Below are 18,214 nucleotides of genomic sequence, written 5' to 3'. Positions count from 1 at the left end.
AAAGGCAGACCACAGTACTTAGAAACCAGGTAATAAACTAATGCTGCCCTCACCCATCAACAGACAAAACTCATCCAACTGAGAAACCACAACCGAGAGGCCAAACACTTAAGGCATGTAGCACTGTGCTCAAAAAGTGGCCTGATATGGACTGTGATGGAACACCAAAGGAGACAGGTTTCAGAACCAGGTCCCTTTACTGAGCACATGCTTCCAGTTGACATGATTTCAACCTTAGGGATGACTAAGTGGGACTGCCTCAGCTGTTTGCACCATCTTTGATAGATAGATAGGGCAGAGGCAGTCCCTGAGAGAGGTTGGTTGGGAATACAAAATGGATATACAATAAAAGCATACAGTCCTGCCTGCAGCAAGCCCGTCAGAATATACTCATGGAGCCGTCAATTTCTCTCCTGCATCCTTGCACGAGGATTTCTGTTGAACACAAAGGAGTTCCTGTTTAAAAAACCAAACCCACCCCTTTCCTGCAGGACAAATGAAATTTAGTAGCTCTAGAATTATATATAATGCAGGCTAGTTAGGAACATAACTATGATTTTTGAAAACCTAGTTGGAGTTAACCCATATAAATTGGACTCCCCTAAGATTTTGAATCCTTCTGAAACATTATTATTTTCTTTGTTTAACTCAAAAATACATGTTAGGAAAAAATCCCTTATTAGAAAAAATGTAAAACTCCAGGGGCCTATTTCTCATAAGTTAAATATGATAATGAGATCACAAGATGGGAGAGGTAGGTGTGAGTACCTCATGAAAAGCAACCTTCGTGTTGTGTATTATAACTCTAAACAGAGTTGGCACAGGTGGTGTTTAGCAATATATTGTTACTGTGAGCACCTCCTAGAACTTTAATCCCCAAAAGAGTTTGTATGTTAACCCTTTCTAATGGCTGAACAGCCTTCTTGAGAATGCACCCTTGGCATTTCCTTTGCCCCTTCTGTTAGCCTTCTGCTTCAGCCATTTGAACGCTGAATTATATAAGTTCTTGGAATAGCTTGTGGTGATCACGAATGAGTATGTGATTCTCATCCGAGTGGGTTTCGAGTCCTGTTTCTTTACTTGCGAAACTGGTTAGTTTTGGTTTGTGTCCTAATTAATTTGTCCTTCAGTGTTATGGATGAAATGTGGACGTTGATCCTGCATTCCACTTCACTCTGAAAAAATATATTCAGCTTCTGGGAAATTTTCTCCTCGTACTATTTTTATGTAAGTCTGATTTAAATTTCTCTTAGAGAAATGGAACTTTTCACCTCTAGGTCACAGGGTCTAATCCAGCCCAGGTCAATAGCGTTTGGAAGCGGTTTATCATCTGACAGCTGGGTTTGGTTTTATTTCTGGCCTATGAGATATGACTTGGCAATGAATGACTTCATTTTCTGTTGGACTAATATCTGTATATCACAAACTGCTGTTCTACTTTCACCTTATTGTTGAGCTCCGCATGCACCGCAAGCATTTTATCATCATAATCACTTCAATAACTTCTTCGTCTGTAGATCTCGAAGCACTTTACAATGACGGGTAAGTACCAATATTCCCATTTTAAGGATGGCAAACTGAGGCACCGCAATGTTATGATTTCCTCAAAGTCCTGTCATGAGAGTCAGTGGCCGAGCTAGGAATAGAACCCTGATCTCCTCACTCCAAAGTCTGGGGAACTTTCCACTAACTGCTGGACTATGCTGCCTGCTGTGGGAATGGAGTCTGAGTCAGGTCAAAAATAATAAAGGACAAAAGTTGAGGTACACTGGTGAGACGCTGTGGGGGAGGCTTGAAACGTGTACCTTTTCTATGTATAAAATATTAGCTTTCAGTTTCTGGGCCTCTTAAGCCAGTACCTTTCACTAGCACTGAATCTATTCAAAATTTAAATAGAACAAAAGCGCTCTCTCTCTCGCTTTCTTTCTTGTAGGTATCAGCCAGAGCCGGATCTCTCATTGGCTGTTGCAGCAGGGGTCAGACCTGAGTGAACAAAAGAAAAGGGCATTTTACAGATGGTACCAGCTTGAGAAGACAAACCCTGGTAAACAAAAGAAAACAAAACAAGCAAAGGTTTTATTTCTGCAATAAACCCTGGGTCATGTTTGCGAGTGGCACTGATTGTTCACTTCACCTTGCTGTACTGAAGCATCTTCCAAGAGGTGACATCCCGTAACTGAGTGACTTTTTGGAAAGGGGGAGGAATGGGGCTAAGTCTACTTGTGAATAGAACTGCTTTTAAGCGTAAACTTTTGGTTGTAGCAAGTGACCCAGAGCACTGCCGCTCCAGCTGTTCAGCTCTGGCCTGTTTCTTGGTTGCTTGACTCATTTTCACACCCTCTGGAAGTGTGGGACTATGTAGTCTCTGTTGGAGGTATGATCAGCTTGGCTTTAAATCTACACCCAGCCTCTCAATATAAATAAAAGATAATCTCTGTTGGATCAAGAGAAGGAAACTTGCCATGGCATTGAAAATAGCTGTGTCATATAAACTAACAATAGGAAGTTTAAGGACCTATCCAGAGCCCCTTAAAATCAATGGCAGTCTTTCAGTAGACTTTCATGGGTTTTGTATGATGCCCTGAACCTGTGGTTGGGATATGATGGTGTCAGGATTTGTCTTGCAAAGCCTGCTTGCTTCTCCTCTGAAAAATCAAGAGAGAGCCCAGATATAAAGAGGAAAAGTAAAGTTCTCCATTGTCCTAACTCAATTGTGGGTGTAGAAAATCAGAAACAACTTCACAAGTAACACTTCCATCCCTTATCAGTCCTTGGCTACCACCTTGATACTAATCAGCCTCAATTTTCCTTTGTTTAATCTGAAGCCTGCTTATACCCACCCTATGCCAGCTGTCTTCCCTTTGAAATGTAATTGATTTAAAGGGAGTCAAAACTCAGTGTCTGTCTATTGTGAACTTTGCTCCAAAAGTCTGTTCATGACCCAGTTCTGTTAAGTAAAACCAGTAAAACCAGATTCTGAAAACCAGTGCTGTGTGTGTAAACCGCACATAAAGAGGCTTCATACATTAATTGGTCCAGGAATACTTTGTCTGAACTTAGCTGACCTTAAATTAAACACAGTTCTGAGTTTTGTCCTTTCTCTCAAGCATCTGGAAATGCTGTTCAGAGAGTGAATGCGCCCAGGGGAGGGAGGTGCTGACAGTTTGCTGTGATCGGTGAGGAACACCAATTTTACAATCCCTGTTGATGTTGCAATTGGCATTGTCTAAAGATCTGTAAGGTTACTGGGAACAAGTTTTAGCATCAGCTGCCTTCAGATTCTCAGGTTCCACCCCGTGGAATAGTTCCCAGAAATTCCCCTTTGACAGAAGATATGGCCCAAAAACTGACAGGAAAAGAGGACTGGAGCTTTTGGAAAGAGCTGAGAAACAGGATACGGCCTCTCCTGAAGATTGAAACTGCTGCTTAGATTTGTTTCCTATAACCTTATAGATCCTTCTGCTATAGTATTTGGGGTTGTTTGTGAGTGTGTGTTCTGGGCCATGCTAAGAGAGTCTTTGTTAAACTCAGCAGTGACACCTCCCTCCCCCATATCTTCCTATGTGTCTTTTCACTCCTCAGAACTGATTTCTGATGAGCACATACCAATTTAAATCAAAATGAATTGATGTTAAACTCTAAAGTTCTACTTCACTGTCTGACTGGCTGAGGACTTGTCTGTTGTTGTTTTTCTTTTCTTTTTGTATTGGCATGGGAAAGATTTTCTTCAACAGCCGCTGACTGGGGTTTTTTAATTTTGGTTTTTCATAAGGGATCTTACACAGCCTTTTCAAGTACTGTAAAGACAAAGTGACACTTACCTATGCCAAGGGATTGCATTGATGCCTTTAAATTCCTTTAGGACCAATAGAACATTCAATTTACTTAGAGAGACTTGGAAAAACCTTTGTTTTTCCATAGCTGTTCGAATTTTCTACTCGAGGGGATTTTTAAATTTTTTTTAGGCCAATCCGCTGCTTTGAACTGTTGCCACGCAACCGATTGTATTGCAGTCCAGACTGGCCAGCCAGTGGATAATTAATATATATTGGTTGAGTGCTAATGGTGAATACGTCATACAGACAGAGATATGGTTCCTGCCTGAAGAAACTTACGTTGTGCTTGGTGCTGTACAACCATTCAGTAAAACACGGCCCTTTTTCCGAAGAACTCACAAGATTAAATTATCAGCATGTGCCTTTTCTGTTTTCTAACTTTCCACAGAGAGGCATGCTTCGTTTTGTCTGTTTTTCTTCTTCCTGTCTCCCCTACAATGCCAGCAGCTGGAAAGACAACTGTATTCCTTTCCCTTCTGTGACTCGTTTACTCCGAGCTGTGGTGTCACATTGGGAATTGGGAGTTCTTTGGTGACAGTGGGGCATGGGAGTTAGTTTCTCCTTCTCAGCTTAATTCTTATTTAGGTAAATTTATATCTACAGACCTGTCCCTTTTTGGAATCTCTCAGGCTGAATTCAGCTGTGTAACATTGAAAAAGACACTCCCTTCCTGTAGAACAGGAACAGTTTTGAAGGGCCAGGAAGGTAGATAAAATCAACCTGGGACCTCAAGAGGAAGGATGGTTTTATGGTTAAGGACACTGGACTCATGAGATGTGGGCTCAGCCCCTGGCTCTCGCACACTTGCTGTGTGACCTTGGGCAAGTCATTTAAACTCTCTGTGCCTCCATTCCCATCTGTAAAGTGGGGATAATACTTCCTTTGTCTGACTTGTCTAACTAGACTGTAAGCTTTACAGGGAAGGGACTGTCTCTTACTATATGTGTGTACGGCACCAATATGATGATAGAGTCTCTAGATGCTACTGTAAGACAGAGACAGAAAAGAAATATAAATACAGCAAAAAATGAGACATTTCTTTTTAGGTATATAGCAGTGCTACATAGGTGGGTTATGCTTTAAATCACTCGCATAGAGTCCTGCATCTGCTAATCTAGCAATTTTGTGTTCTGAAGCCTTAGAACAACAAGATTTTGTACTGTTTGCCACTATTAATACAGAAGTGGGCTCAGATCCTCCAGAGCTTTTGTTGGCTCCCAGCTTTGTTTGGCCTTTGGTATGTGTTCTTCGCTGTTTAGTTTTTCTCCGTGGATAGTCTCTATATCTTTCTATTGTCTTTGCTTGTTACTGTTGTTCAGACAGCCTCAGATAAACTAGTTTATTATGAAAGAAAACTAGTTATGGGAAATGTTTTAACTCTGATGCAATAATAATAATACACCTCTACCCCGATATAATGTGACCCGATATAACACTAATTCGGATATAACGCGGTAAAGCAGTGCTCCGAGCGGGGCGGGGCTGCACACTCCGGCGGATCAAAGCAAGTTCGATATAACGCGGTTTCACCTATAACGCGGTAAGATTTTTTTTTGGCTCCTGAGGACAGCCTTCTGTCGGGGTAGAGGTGTGTATATATAATAATCTTGCTCCCAACTTGATGATCAGTGGTTTGGTTTTCTGGAGGAGAGGACATTGGAGTTAATGATAATGCTGCAAAACTGACAGGTCATTTTATGTGTTAGCACTTGTATTTTTCTTTATGGAAGCAGTTGCAGATGCGAGTGAAGGCAGATTTTGTGTAAAGAAATAATCAGTGCAAAATATTAAGATCAGTTGACACTGGAATGTCTTTCATTTAATCTAATTAACAGAGTACTTTTTTATTGAGATAGGGCATTTTGGGGGCAGGGACCATGTCATGTTTTGTGGAGGGCTGAGCACCTGTTTGGCACTTTATAAATGTGTTTTGGAACCAAATTTAAGCATTACTGCATCAGTGAAGTCTTGCATTGTTCTAACAAATCTTCCCAGACCCATGTTTGGAAATAAAAAAATTAAGGTTGGCCTTAATAGATTGGTTGGGAGCAGGGGGCAATGTGAGATGTTCATGGCTTATGAACCTTGGCATCGTCTCTCTGTTTGGGCTGTGACAGAGCCAGGCAGGTTGTAGAAATGGTGTGTTAAGACTACAAGACTACTACTGATTGCCCACATTTCAGCTGTTGTTTTTTTTTTTTTCTTCCTGCCAATTAATTAATAGGAAGGCAGTAATAGTCATCTTGGACAAGGTGTGCTGCCAGGTTGAAGAGAGGCAGTTGTCAGCAACATGTAGCATTTTCCATAATTTTAATGCCATGGGAGCCCTTGTCTGGCTCTAAAAGAAAAGCTTATGAAAAAGTAAGATGCTGGCTATCCCAGGAGCTTTGTATTGGGGTGGCGATGGTATAATTGGTCTTTAATAGTGCATCAAGTGTGCTAAGCGTTTCACAGAAAACAGATCCCTGCGCTGAAGAGCTTGTACCTAAATGAGAGGCTTCTCTGTTAAATTGCAGGGAGTCTAGGTTGCGGTTTCAAATCCAGCCCAGCTCAGTAATGACCAAAAGTTATCATCACGTGATAAGAAATCAGTGGCCTGTGAAATGAGATGGGTTCAGGGCATGTCCCAATAAGCCTGTGTCCACCCTGGAAAAACCCTCATGCTTGGCACTTTTAAAAATGTTATTGTTTCTTTAGCGTAGCACTAGGGTTGCATTGAGTACTCTCCAAACCAGGGGAGGCCAACCTGTGGCTCCGGAGCCACATGCGGCTCTTCAGAAGTTAACATGCAGCTCCTTGTATAGGCACCGACTCCGGGGCTGGAGCTACAGGTGCCAATTTTCTAATGGGCCGTAGGTGCTCACTGCTCAACCCCTGGCTCTGCCACAGGCCCTGCCCCCTTCCCTGAGCCTGCCATGCCCTTTCTCCTCCACCTCCCTTCCCCCCTCAAGCCTCCTGCACGCCAGGAAACAGCTGATCGGGAGGTGTGGGGAGGGAGGGGGAGGCGCTGATCAGCGGGGCTGCCGGTGGGTGGGAGGTTCTGGGAGCGGGGGCGGGGGGAGAGCTGAGGGGAGCTGCTGCCGTATTACTGTGGCTCTTCGGCAATGTACATTGTTAAATTCTGGCCCCTTCTCAGGCTCAGGTTGGCCACCCCTGCTCCAAACACTCAAAGACAGTTACTGGATCACTGTGTCCAGTTCTGGTGTCCAGACTTCAAGAAGGTTTGGAAATACGCAGGAGAGTTCAAAGGAGGGCCACAAAAACTATCGTAAAGCTTGTTTTCCAGCTCCTCGACATGAGGCTTAAGGAGCTTAACTTGTTCAGCTTGTCAAAGGAAAGGTGGAGAGGTGATGTGATCATTGTGTCTAGGTTCTTACACATGGGAACGGCATCCGATAGAAGGGGCTTTTCACTCTTGTTGACAAAGGCAAAACAAGAGGCAGTGGCTGGAAGTTGAAGTTAGACAAATTCAGCCTTGAAATGAGATGCAGTTTCCTAGCAGTGATGCTAATTGAACATTGGAACAGCTTTGCAATGCTAATTGAACATTGGAACAGCTTTGCAATGAAGGTGGTGGACTCACCCGCACTTAATCTTTTTAACACAAGATTGGATATCTTTCGACCGGTACGTCTGCACTGCAGCTGAGATGGGTCATTCCCAGCCCAGGTAGACATACACGCACGAGCTCTGCTCACGCTAGCACACTAAAAGTAACAGCATGGCCTTGGCGGCAGCTCTCGTTAGCTGCCTGAATAAGTACCTGGGGTCTTGGATGGGGTTGTACTTGGGTGGCTAGCCCATGCTGCTGCAGCCACATTGCTACGTATAGTGCACTAGCTTTCGAGCTAGCGTGTGTATGTCTATCTGAGCTGGGTATTACACCTCTGAGCTGCAGTGTATACCTAGCCTACGAGATATGCTTTAATCCAGCTTCTTGGAGAAATTCTACCACCTGTGAGGGTGGGGAAGGGTTCGGCTGGATGGTTGTGCTAGTCCCTTCTGGCCTTGGAGTCTGTGAATCTACAGATCCCCCTAGTCATTCCCTTCCTTCATGGAGAGAACAGGAAACTCAGCATGGTCCTCAACACGCTCAGAACACTTGCACCTCTCAATTAAGACAATGACTATCATCAGATCTCACACTGCAAGGCTTCAGCTAGTGGTCAGGAAGGAATCTTTTTCCCAGGTGCACAATTGTCCAGATGTATTCTTAGGGCATGGGGGTGGGGATTGGTGTTCGCCTTCCTCTGAAGCATCTGAGGTTAGCCCTAGCTAGAGACAGGACAAGAGAGAGAGTGAATAAGTACTCTTAGGTGGTACAGAGAGTCCTCTTTCCTAGGTACCTGGCTGGCGTGTCTTGCTCACATGCTCAGGGTCAAACTGATCACCAAAGTTGGGCGCAGGAAGGATATTTCCCCCAGGTCAAATTGTCAGAAACTTTAAGGGCATTTTGCCTTTCTCTGCAGCATAGGGCATAGATCGCCTGCTAGGATCATCTGGGTATCTCTCACCTAATCAATTCCTTACTGTTGCTGGAACCCCAGACATTGGTGACACATTGGTCTCTCCAGTTCTCTGCCAGTGGCATGGAATAGTTTAGTCTCTTGAGGACTGAAATTCTTTAATCTAACTAAAGTCATTGGGCTCAGCATAAGGGCATCAGGGTGAAATGTACAGGCAGTCAGAACCCATGATCCAGTTATTCTTTCTGGTTTTAAACTCTGTGGAAAGAGGACATGGTCCCCGCCCCCAGGAGTTCTCAGTCTAAGGACAGACACACAAGAAGATGGAGATTAGGGGAAAGGGAACAATAAATAAACTGGTAACCTAGCTGGCAATTTCAGCACAAAGACCAAACACTGAAAGGGCGATGGAGACTGAATTCCTCCCTGATATCTAGACGTGGTCCTTCCAGGGAACGATTTAGTCCCATCCATTTCATTGCAAGGTCACATCTGGCATTGGATGACGGTAGGAGATTCTAGTCCCATATGCTCTATGAATAGGGCTTCCCCACACAATTTATCTCTCTTCACGTACAGAGTGCCTCACCTTTTGATGTATATACCAAGGCACAGTTCTCAGAGCTTTTACTTAATTGCTTCCCAACGTTGTGGCTCTACTCAGCCAAAAACATAGCAGTATCCCTTCTTTCAAAAATCTGCTGTTTTTAGGGCCAGATCTTGTGATTTGTCATAGGCTTTTGTATGCACTCATCACCGTCCAGGTAAACTAGATCTGCATGCAGAGGTGCATGGGTATAATTGAAGAATCTGGCCCTTAGCGTGGAACAAATGGCATGCTACGCCTTTGTTTTAGAGAAACTATAGAAGCAGAGCTGGGTGGGCAGAACATCAGAGTGATGTTTTGAGGCAGCAGGTTAAAAGAACAAGTAACCAAAGGTCTCAGAGGAGAAACTCTCTCCGATTCCTTCACCAAAGATCATGCCAGCAGTGCTTATGCTGAACTGCATTTCCCCTATCACCAGTTGAGACCCAAGCACCTGATGCTCCCGTGTGGTTTTCCTTGTGCCAGATCTCATGTGCATGTGTTGAGGTGGTAGCCTATCCCCAGTTCTCAAAACATTTCTCCAGTGTCTGCCAACTTCAGGATGCTGCTCTTACTGATATTGTCCCATGGAAAAGAGAAATGGGTGAATTGACCCACCAAGGCTATCACTACCCAAAACAAAAACGAAAACAAAAAAGGCATTTTATATTCAGTAAGTAAATGCATCAATGCCTGATTTACATGGAAGCAGATTTATGCTCTAAAAAAAATTATTCATTTTTTTCTCCTTTACCTAAGAAACATTTTAGACACACTAACATAATATCATTACTCTGCAGCTGTTACCTTGATGCTAAGCATCACTGAAATGCTCTCTTTCATTTTTATCTGTTTTCTGAGAGAGCGCTGCCAACCAATTGCCTGCTTATGAGCAGGTGGAGAGAGCCTCTGCTCTCCCAGCTCCTGGTCAGGGGGAGGTTTGTTGGTAAGACAGTGGGGGGGGGAGGGGCTAGCATTTCCCCACTCTTGCTGACCCAGTAATTCTGTGTTTGAAGGGCTGTGCCCGTCAGATACTTTTCTGAAACATTAGAATATACAAATTCGTGCACCAACATTGGTAAAAGTTGGCCAAAATCCTACTTTGAAACGATGGTGCAACCAGCTGATGTTACGTTTAACTGGGTAAATATTATTGCCCAGCAATAAACTACAGCATAGAGTGAGGGGGGGCGGGGGAAGACAGCGCTACTGCATGTAGGGCTGAGAGAACTTCCCCAGACAGTGCCCCCGTGTGCGCAAGACTAACAATGATGTCCTTTACTTACTACTGACTTACCCAGGAGAAAGTTTTAACCCTTCAAGAGACTCCCACCCTTCTCAGAGTGCTAATCCTCAGTAAGGAAAATAGTCATTGGGCAGCTGATACTGCCAAATCCTGATAATGATTTCTCCACTCATTAACAGTAGGTAGGGAAAGCATTGCTAGGGTTAAGCCATGTGAGGTTCTTCACCCCCTTCACTCTATTACAATGGCAGACAGCTAAAAAGTGACTATTTTTAAGTGCTTATATACCAATGCTAGAAGTCTAAATAATAAGATGGGTGAACTAGAGTGCCTCGAATTAAATGAGGATATTGATATACTAGGCATCACTGAAACTTGGTGGATGAGGATAATCAATGGGACACAGTAATACCAGGGTACAAAATACATCTCTACCCTGATATAACGCGACCCGATATAACATGAATTCGGATATAATGTGGTAAAGTAGTGCTCCAGGGGGGCGGGGCTGTGCACTCCGGCGAATCAAAGCAAGTTAGATATAACGCGGTTTCACCTATAACGCGGTAAGATTTTTTGGCTCCCGAGGACAGCGTTATATCAAGGTAGAGATGTATATCAAAAGGACAGAACTGACCGGGGAGGAGCACTATATGTGGGAAAAAAGTGTAGAGTCAAATGAAGTAAAAATCTTAAATGAACCAAACTGTACCATAGAATCTCCATGGATAGTAATTCCATGCTTGAATAATAAGAATATAGCAGTAAGGATATATTACCAACACCTGACCAGGATGCTGATAGTGACTGTGAAATGCTCAGGGAGATTAGAGAGGCTATAAAAATAAAAAAACTCAATGGGAGATTTCAACTATCCCCATATTGACTGGGTACATGTCAGGACGGGATGTAGAGACAAAGTTTCCTGACCGCTTAAATGACAGCTTCTTGGAGCAGCTAGTCCTGGAACTCACAAGAGGAGAGCCAATTCTTGATTTAGTCCTAAATGGAGCACAGGATCTGGTCCAAGTGGTGAATATAGCTGAATGACTCGCTAATAGTGACCATAACATAATAAAATTTAATATCCCTGTTGTGGGGAAACACCAAAGCAGCCCACCATGGTAGCAGTTAATTTCAGAAAGGGGAACTACACAGAAATGAAGTTAGTTAAACGGAAATTAAAATGTACCGTGCCAAAAGTGAAATCCTTGGAAATTTTTTAAAGACACAATAATAGAGGCCCAAATTAAATATGTATCCCAAATTAAAAAACATAGAAAGAGAACCGAAAGAGTGCCGCCGTGGCTAAGCAGCAAAGTAAAAGAAGCAGAGAGAGACAAAAAGGCATCCTTTACAAAGTGGAAGTTAAATCCTATTGAGGAAAATAGAAAGGAGCATAAACTCTGGCAAGTCAAGTGTACAAATATAATTAGGAAGGCCAAAAAAGAATTTGAAGAACATCTAGCCAAAGACTCAAAGAGTAATGGCATAATTTTTTTTTAAGATACATCAGAAGCAGGAAGCCTGCTAAATAACCAATGGAGCCACTAGATGGTTGAGATTCTAAAGGAGCAGTCAAGGGGGATAAGGCCATTGCATAGGGTGACCATATTTTCCTATTCTGAATACGGGACACCTGGTAAAATTACTCGTATTCAAGCGAGTTCAATGTCAATCAATCAGAACTATGTAGTACAAACATTCAAATTAACATCAAGTTGACTGAGCCCCTGTTAAAAAGAAATCCTGCGTAGTTGGATTATTTTATTTACCCACTTATCTTTACGTTTTTATGGTTCACACGGGGAGGGGTGACATACACACCCCTAGCCCCACACACTCCCATACAGCTCTCTCACACGGGGTGGGGGGTGACCGACTGACCCTGCCTGGCGCTCTCCACCCTCCATGCCTGGCTGGGTCCCCGGGACGGACCCGCCTCTCCTGGTACCTCGTGCCATGTCTTCCTGAGGCAACCCGGAGGGGCTGGGGGGTGGGGAGGGGCAAGGTCACATGCCACCCCTCCCCAGATTTATGCCAGGGTTCGCCCCAGAATGTAGCCAGTAGCATCCTTTCAGCACTGCGGGAGGGAAGGGATAGGAGCTACTTCCAGGCGGGTGCGGGGGGAGGGGAGGAAGCACTATGCGGGGCTTTGGCACATGCACGGCTCGGCTCCTCCTGGCCAGCGTCTCAAGCTGGAGGATCTTGGGCTTTCCTGGGCTGCCGGCCCAGCCAGAGGCAGTGGGGGAAGGAAGGAGCCTGCTGTCCAGGCTGTTGGTGAGCTGAGCACTCCAATCAGGGGCTGATTCTCCCCACAGCGCTGGGAGTGGGATGCGCTCCGCGGGGGGTGATGTGGCGGAGCAGCGGGGTTTGGGGGGGCAAAGGGGCAAAGCAGGGAGAGGACAGGGAGCACGTAAAGGGCCGATAGCTGGGCAGCAGAGATGACATGTAACTGGCCACCGCCTGTCGCCTGCCAACAAGCACCAGCCGCTGCAGCGCGCAGCCAGGGCTGGCCAGAAACGGGGCAGGGCCCTGCTGCCCGAGAGCCAGCACGCAGTGGGGGCTGTGCTGGGCAGACCAGCAGGGGGAGCGGCCAGCCCCGTGCACTGCATCTTCACCCCGCCACCAGCCTTGCACACCCACCCCCATTGTTGGCCACTCACTGCTGGTGGGCTGGTGGCTGGTGAGTAGGGATTCGGCCAGCAGCAGGACCCCCTTCAGCAGGACACACACACACACCCTCCTCCCCGTCAGTACTGAGGGGAAGAAGACAGAAAATACAGGACAATTTGCCCGTTTTTAAGAAAAAGTCAAGACACCTGCAGGAGGGTTTAAATATAGGACTGTCCCTTTAAAAACGGGACGTCTGGTTACCCTACCATTGCGGAGAAACTAAATGATTTGTTTGCATCAGTCTTCACGACTGAGGATGTGAGGGAGATTCCCAAACCTGAGTCCTCCTTTTTAGGTGAAAAATCTGAGGAACTGTCCCAGATTCAGGTGTCATTAGAGAAGGTTTTGGAACAAATTGATAAATTAACCAGTAATAAGTCACCAGGACCAGATGGCATTCACCCAAGAGTTCTGAAGGAACTCAAATGTGAAATTGCAGAACTACTAACTGTGGTATGTGACTTCTCATTTAAAACCGCTTCTGTACCACATGACTGGAGGATAGCTAATGTGACGCCAACTTTTTAAAAAAGGCTCCAGAGGCGATCTCGGCAATTACAGGCTGGTGAGCCTAACTTCAGTATACTGTCAGAAGTCAGGCTACTGGGCTAATGGACCTTTGTTCTGACTCAGTTTGGCCGTTCTTATGTTCATGACAGAAGAACACAAAGCAAAGCCGGAATAGGTCCCGGCTAAGCGTAGCTCAGACATTCTATATGAAGCTGGTCATCTTGATGAGGGCAAATTGCCTCTTCCAAAGTGGGTATAATGAAGACTCCCTGCTTGATTCTCCTCTGACTTAGACCAGTTTAACTCTGTTGATTTCAACCGGGTAACTCCTGATTCTTGCCTGTGTGAGGTCACAATCTGGCCTTATGTGTCTTTAATGTGTTCGTTTGTCAGGGCCAGTGGAAGGATGTTTCGCGCCCTAGGCGAAACTTCCACCTTGCGTCCGTCCTCGAGCCCCCACCCTGAGGCGCCCCCCCCCCCACGGCAGCTCCGCCCTGAGGTGTCCGCCCCCCCCCCTCCCCGCGGCAGCTCCCCACCCCCCGCTCCAGCTCACCCCTGCGCCGCCACCTCCCCAAGCACGCTGTCTCTGCTTCACTTCTCCCGCCTCTCAGGCTTGCGGCACCTAAGCTGATTGGCACCACAAGCCTGGGAGGCGGGAGAAGTGAAGCAGCCAAGGCGTGCTCGGGGAGGAGGTGGGGCAGGGGTGAGCTGGGGCGGGGAGTTCCCCTGCGTGCTGCGCCCCCCTCCCCCCCCCCCCCCCCGCTGCAGGCGGCCCTCCCTGCGCTCCACTGCCCCAGCTCCCTCTGCCTAAATGCCGGCAGCAACCGGGGCAGCCGAAGAGCTGGCCGCCGTGGTCACTGCCAAAGAAAATGATGCCCCCCAAATCCTAGTGCCCTAGGCGACAGCCTAGGTCGCCTAAATGGTTGCACTGGCCCTGTCATTTGTAGGTGTTTTATCTTTGGCTTGAATGGCTTCCCCAGTCAGTTGTTTCTTCATTAGCAGGACTGAGAAGAGAAGCAAGATTTACAGTCCATTAGGAAACAGTATTTATTCTTGTTTTTAGGGGCTACGTTAAGTATGAGACCTGCTCCAATCCCAGTAGAAGAGCCAGAATGGAGACAGACGCCTCCCCCAGTCACAGCTACCTCTGGGACCTTCAGACTACGGCGAGGCAGTCGGTTCACATGGAGAAAGGAGTGCCTGGCAGTTATGGAAAGGTATGTCTCTCCTTGGGGTTGCCAAGGCCTTGATGTGCATTAAATGGAAGTAGATTGAGATACCATTTGTCCCTGCTCTGATGAGTAACAACTGCTTTATCCTGAGTGTGCTTCAGCAGTGTGCAAGCCAATTACACCGCTACCCCGATATAACGCTGTCCTCGGGAGCCAAAAAATCTTACCGCGTTCTAGGTGAAACCGCGTTATAGCGAACTTGCTTTGATCCGCCAGAGCGCGCAGCCCCGCCCCTCCCCGGAGCGCTGCTTTACCGCGTTCTATCCGAATTCGTGTTATATCGGGTCGCGTTATATCAGGGTAGCGGTGTAGCTACCTGGACGTGTTTTTTCCTTCAGCGAACTAGGAGGAAGTATCACTCCCCATTTCATGGAAAGCATTTACGTGCCGTAGTCCTTTTGATCACGCTGAACGTTCTTCACCGCTCTCGGGAGGCCTTACCCTTGGTTCAGTTTGTGGAGTCTTCCAGGTCTTTGTTATTCAGCTCTTCCTTAGCTTTCCAGGGAGCTTTCATTCAAGCTAATTCAGACTCTGTCTAGACGGGAGTCTGAATGATCTTTGCTCTGTATTGTGCAGCTCTTTCCATTTTGCAGATCCTACCTCAAATAGATAAAATAAATATCCTATTTTATGCTGGCATTTGTACCGCACCCCTGTCCATTTACAGTGCTGTGTAAGAGAGCTTTGCCGGATGATAAATTCCCTGCCCAGAAGCCTGTCACAGCCCTGGATGTTGGCGGGGAACAGTACAGGGCAAGGTAGAGCCATTCAAATACATTAGAACTCCCAGCTCTTCAGCCTGGCAGACATTAAGCACTCTCCTAGCGAGGTCTGCCTGCTGCCTGCACGCTTTGCCTTTGCTCTCTGCTCACTTCAGAATCTCTCTCTAGTGCCTAAATTGGCAGCTTGGAAAGGCCCAGCGTGTACAGAGTGACCGTGTAGGGGTAAGTGCTTATTTAGGGTTACCATATCTCATAAATAAAAAAAGAGGACCCTCCACAGGGCCCTGGCCCCGCCCATTTCCCCACCCCAGTCCCGCCCATTTCCCCACCCCAACTCCGACCCAACTCCGCCCCTTCCCCGCCCCAACCCCGCCCTAACTCCGCCCCCCTCCTCCCTCCCACTCCCAGCCATGCGAAAAGGGCTGCCCGAGCGCTACTGGCTTCACGGTTTGCCGGGCAGCCCCCAGACCCTGCGCCCCCGGCTGGCGCTTCCCCAGCGCAGCTGGAGCCCGGGAGGGGAAGCGCCCAGCCGGGGGCGCAGGGTCTGGAGGCTGCCCGGCAAACCGTGAAGCCGGTAGCGCTTGGGCTTCGGGCAGCCCCTATGCCTCCGGACCCTGCGCCCCCGGCCGGGCACTTTCCCTCCCGGGCTCTGGCGGCGCAGGGTCCGGAGGTATGGGGGCTGCCCAAAGCCCGTAGCGCTCCGCTCTTAAACAGAGCCGAAGAGTCAGGGGAGGAGCAGAGCCGCCGCGGCCGGAGGCTCTGCTCCTCCCCTGACTCTTCGGCTCTGTTTAAGAGCCGAGCTGCCCAAGTGCTACCGGCTTCGGGCAGCCCCCATGCCCCCAGACCCTGTGCCACCGGAACCCGGGAGGGGAAGCGCCCAGCCGGCGGCTGGGGTCCGGAGGCAAGGGGGCTGCCTGAAGCCCATAGCGCTCGGGCAGCTCCGCTCTTAAACAGAGCCGAAGAGTCAGGGGAGGAGCAGAGCAGCCGCTGGAGGGGAAGTGCCCGGCCGGCATTTTCCCGGACATGTTCGGCTTTCTGGCAATTCCCCCCGGACGGGGGTTTGATTGCCGAAAACCGGACATGTCCGGGAAAAACCGGACGTATGGTAACCCTAGCTTATTCCTTGTAAAGGCTAAATTGCTGGGAGGCAGTGTTTTTCCCCATTCAGTCTTCTTCCAACTTTGGAGTGTGGGGTGCACCGGGCATTAAACGAGTCCTTGGTAATGCACTTGGCTGTGAGCACCTTGTGCTGACCGCCAGAGCGGAATCTGGAAGCTCCATACAGCAACAGGTCCAAACCCTTGTGAGAAGAGGATCTGCAGTTAGGGCAAAAAAGATCCTGCAGATGTTGCTAGGTTTGGACAAATACCTCCATATCCAAGCCTGTCTACTATGCGGCATTTGGGCTGTTGTGTGTAGTATTTTCCTGCTAGAACATAGGGAAGATTAAGGGATTGTAAATAATAAAATATTAAACACCCCAGAATTCTAACCTGTAAGCACAAGAGATTACATAGACCATGAAAGTCGAAAGCTGTAGATGCTTTTCATGCCATCTTCCAGCTCATCCCCAGGGAGTAGAATAGGATACACGTGTTATGGAGACATTGCAATAAGGAGCAGTCCAGCTCCTTTTCATAAAGGCAGCTGAAGAGCCTAGTGCACCGGCAATAAACTATTCATGCACGTCACGCTCATCACTATAGTATCGATGGCATTTGCACTCCCAGCAGAGTACTTGGTGAGGGCCACAATCATGCCTCCAAACTATATGGCGTTCAAAAATTCATATAGGGTTTTATTCTCTCCAATGCACATTGATGCCTGCCTCCTAACTCTGACATAGCAAGGGCCTGATCTTGTGCACCTCCAGGAGGGGATCAACACTTTCAGCTCCTAAAGAAATCTGTGGGAGATGGAGGCTCTCAGCCCCTCGCAGGTTCTGAAATATGTGCTCGCTATTTGTGAGTGCACTTCCACTGTATAAAACACTTCTCCTCACTCAGACACTGGGCTCTGTCACGTAACAGGAGTTGGTAACAGGAGACAGCCTGCTTCTACTGATGCCGAGACCACAAAGTTAAATACCTTTGGGGCCGCCCTTCCTCAAGCAAAAGTATTTTACTCACAGGGATGGTCTGGGTGAAGTAATGAGACCATCCACACAAGTGAGGCTTTGCAGTCTTGGGGTCAGTAAATAGCAATTGTCTCCAAGTCTTCTCTTGACACTCCTCCAATGTCTATCTGTGGTTTGTTAAATCTGTTCCTCATCAATGCTTCTCTTAAATGATAAACCTGTGCCTGTCCTGAAGAGTCTGTGTAATGGAAGGCCCCATCCTTTACTGGAAGCTGATAGTGGAGAACTTTGCATCAGTTCAGAGTCCCGTAGCCTTCCGCTAGGGTGACCAGACGTCCTGATTTTATAGGGACAGTCCTAATATTTGGGGCTTTGTCTTCTAAAGGCTCCTATTACCCCCCACCCCTGTCCCGATTTTTCACACTTGCTGTCTGGTCACCCTACCTTCAGCGGGGTTTGCACTAACTAGGCAAGTAGTTAGTATAGCGTGAGACCCGTAGGAGAGTCACTCCAATGGTGTTTTCCTCTTCCTTTCTCTTCCCCTTTCCTTACTTTGTCCCTTAACCATAATGGGTCAGAGATTTAGCATTAAAAGAAAAAGTTGTGAAGTACTTTAGAACCAAGTGTCCCCTCTGCAAGGTGATATTTGGGAAATGACAGCAAAGTATTGCGCTTCTGCACCACTTTGAAACTGGGACCTTTAATTCACTGGGTCTGTACTGTACTGTACTGTCTCTCTGATTTAGAATTGAAGCTCTTTGGGGCAAGGAAACATGTCTCTTCCCCCCCCCCCCACCCCATTACAATGATTATTATGTTGTTTTGTATGACTGTAGCACCCAGGAGCCCTAGCTGTGCCCCAA

At 47.0% G+C, this 18,214-nt stretch overlaps 1 protein-coding gene across 7 annotated transcripts in view; it reads left to right on the top strand.

The window, feature by feature from the left end:
• The window catches only part of HMBOX1 (homeobox containing 1), a 149,993-nt gene that overhangs the window by 93,618 nt on the left and 38,161 nt on the right, over positions 1 to 18,214 (top strand). For all 7 annotated transcript variants that reach the window (XM_054021450.1, XM_054021446.1, XM_054021449.1 and 4 more), the window contains exons 5-6: positions 1,934 to 2,044; positions 14,384 to 14,537. In XM_054021450.1, the coding sequence (XP_053877425.1) occupies positions 1,934 to 2,044; positions 14,384 to 14,537 (265 nt within the window). The remainder of the gene's footprint in view (positions 1 to 1,933; positions 2,045 to 14,383; positions 14,538 to 18,214) is intronic.

The sequence above is a fragment of the Malaclemys terrapin genome, chromosome 3, assembly GCF_027887155.1.
Source record: "Malaclemys terrapin pileata isolate rMalTer1 chromosome 3, rMalTer1.hap1, whole genome shotgun sequence".
Lineage (NCBI taxonomy): Eukaryota > Metazoa > Chordata > Testudines > Emydidae > Malaclemys > Malaclemys terrapin.
Note: the sequence above shows the minus strand (reverse complement) of the source record. Positions and strands in the feature narration are given on the sequence as shown.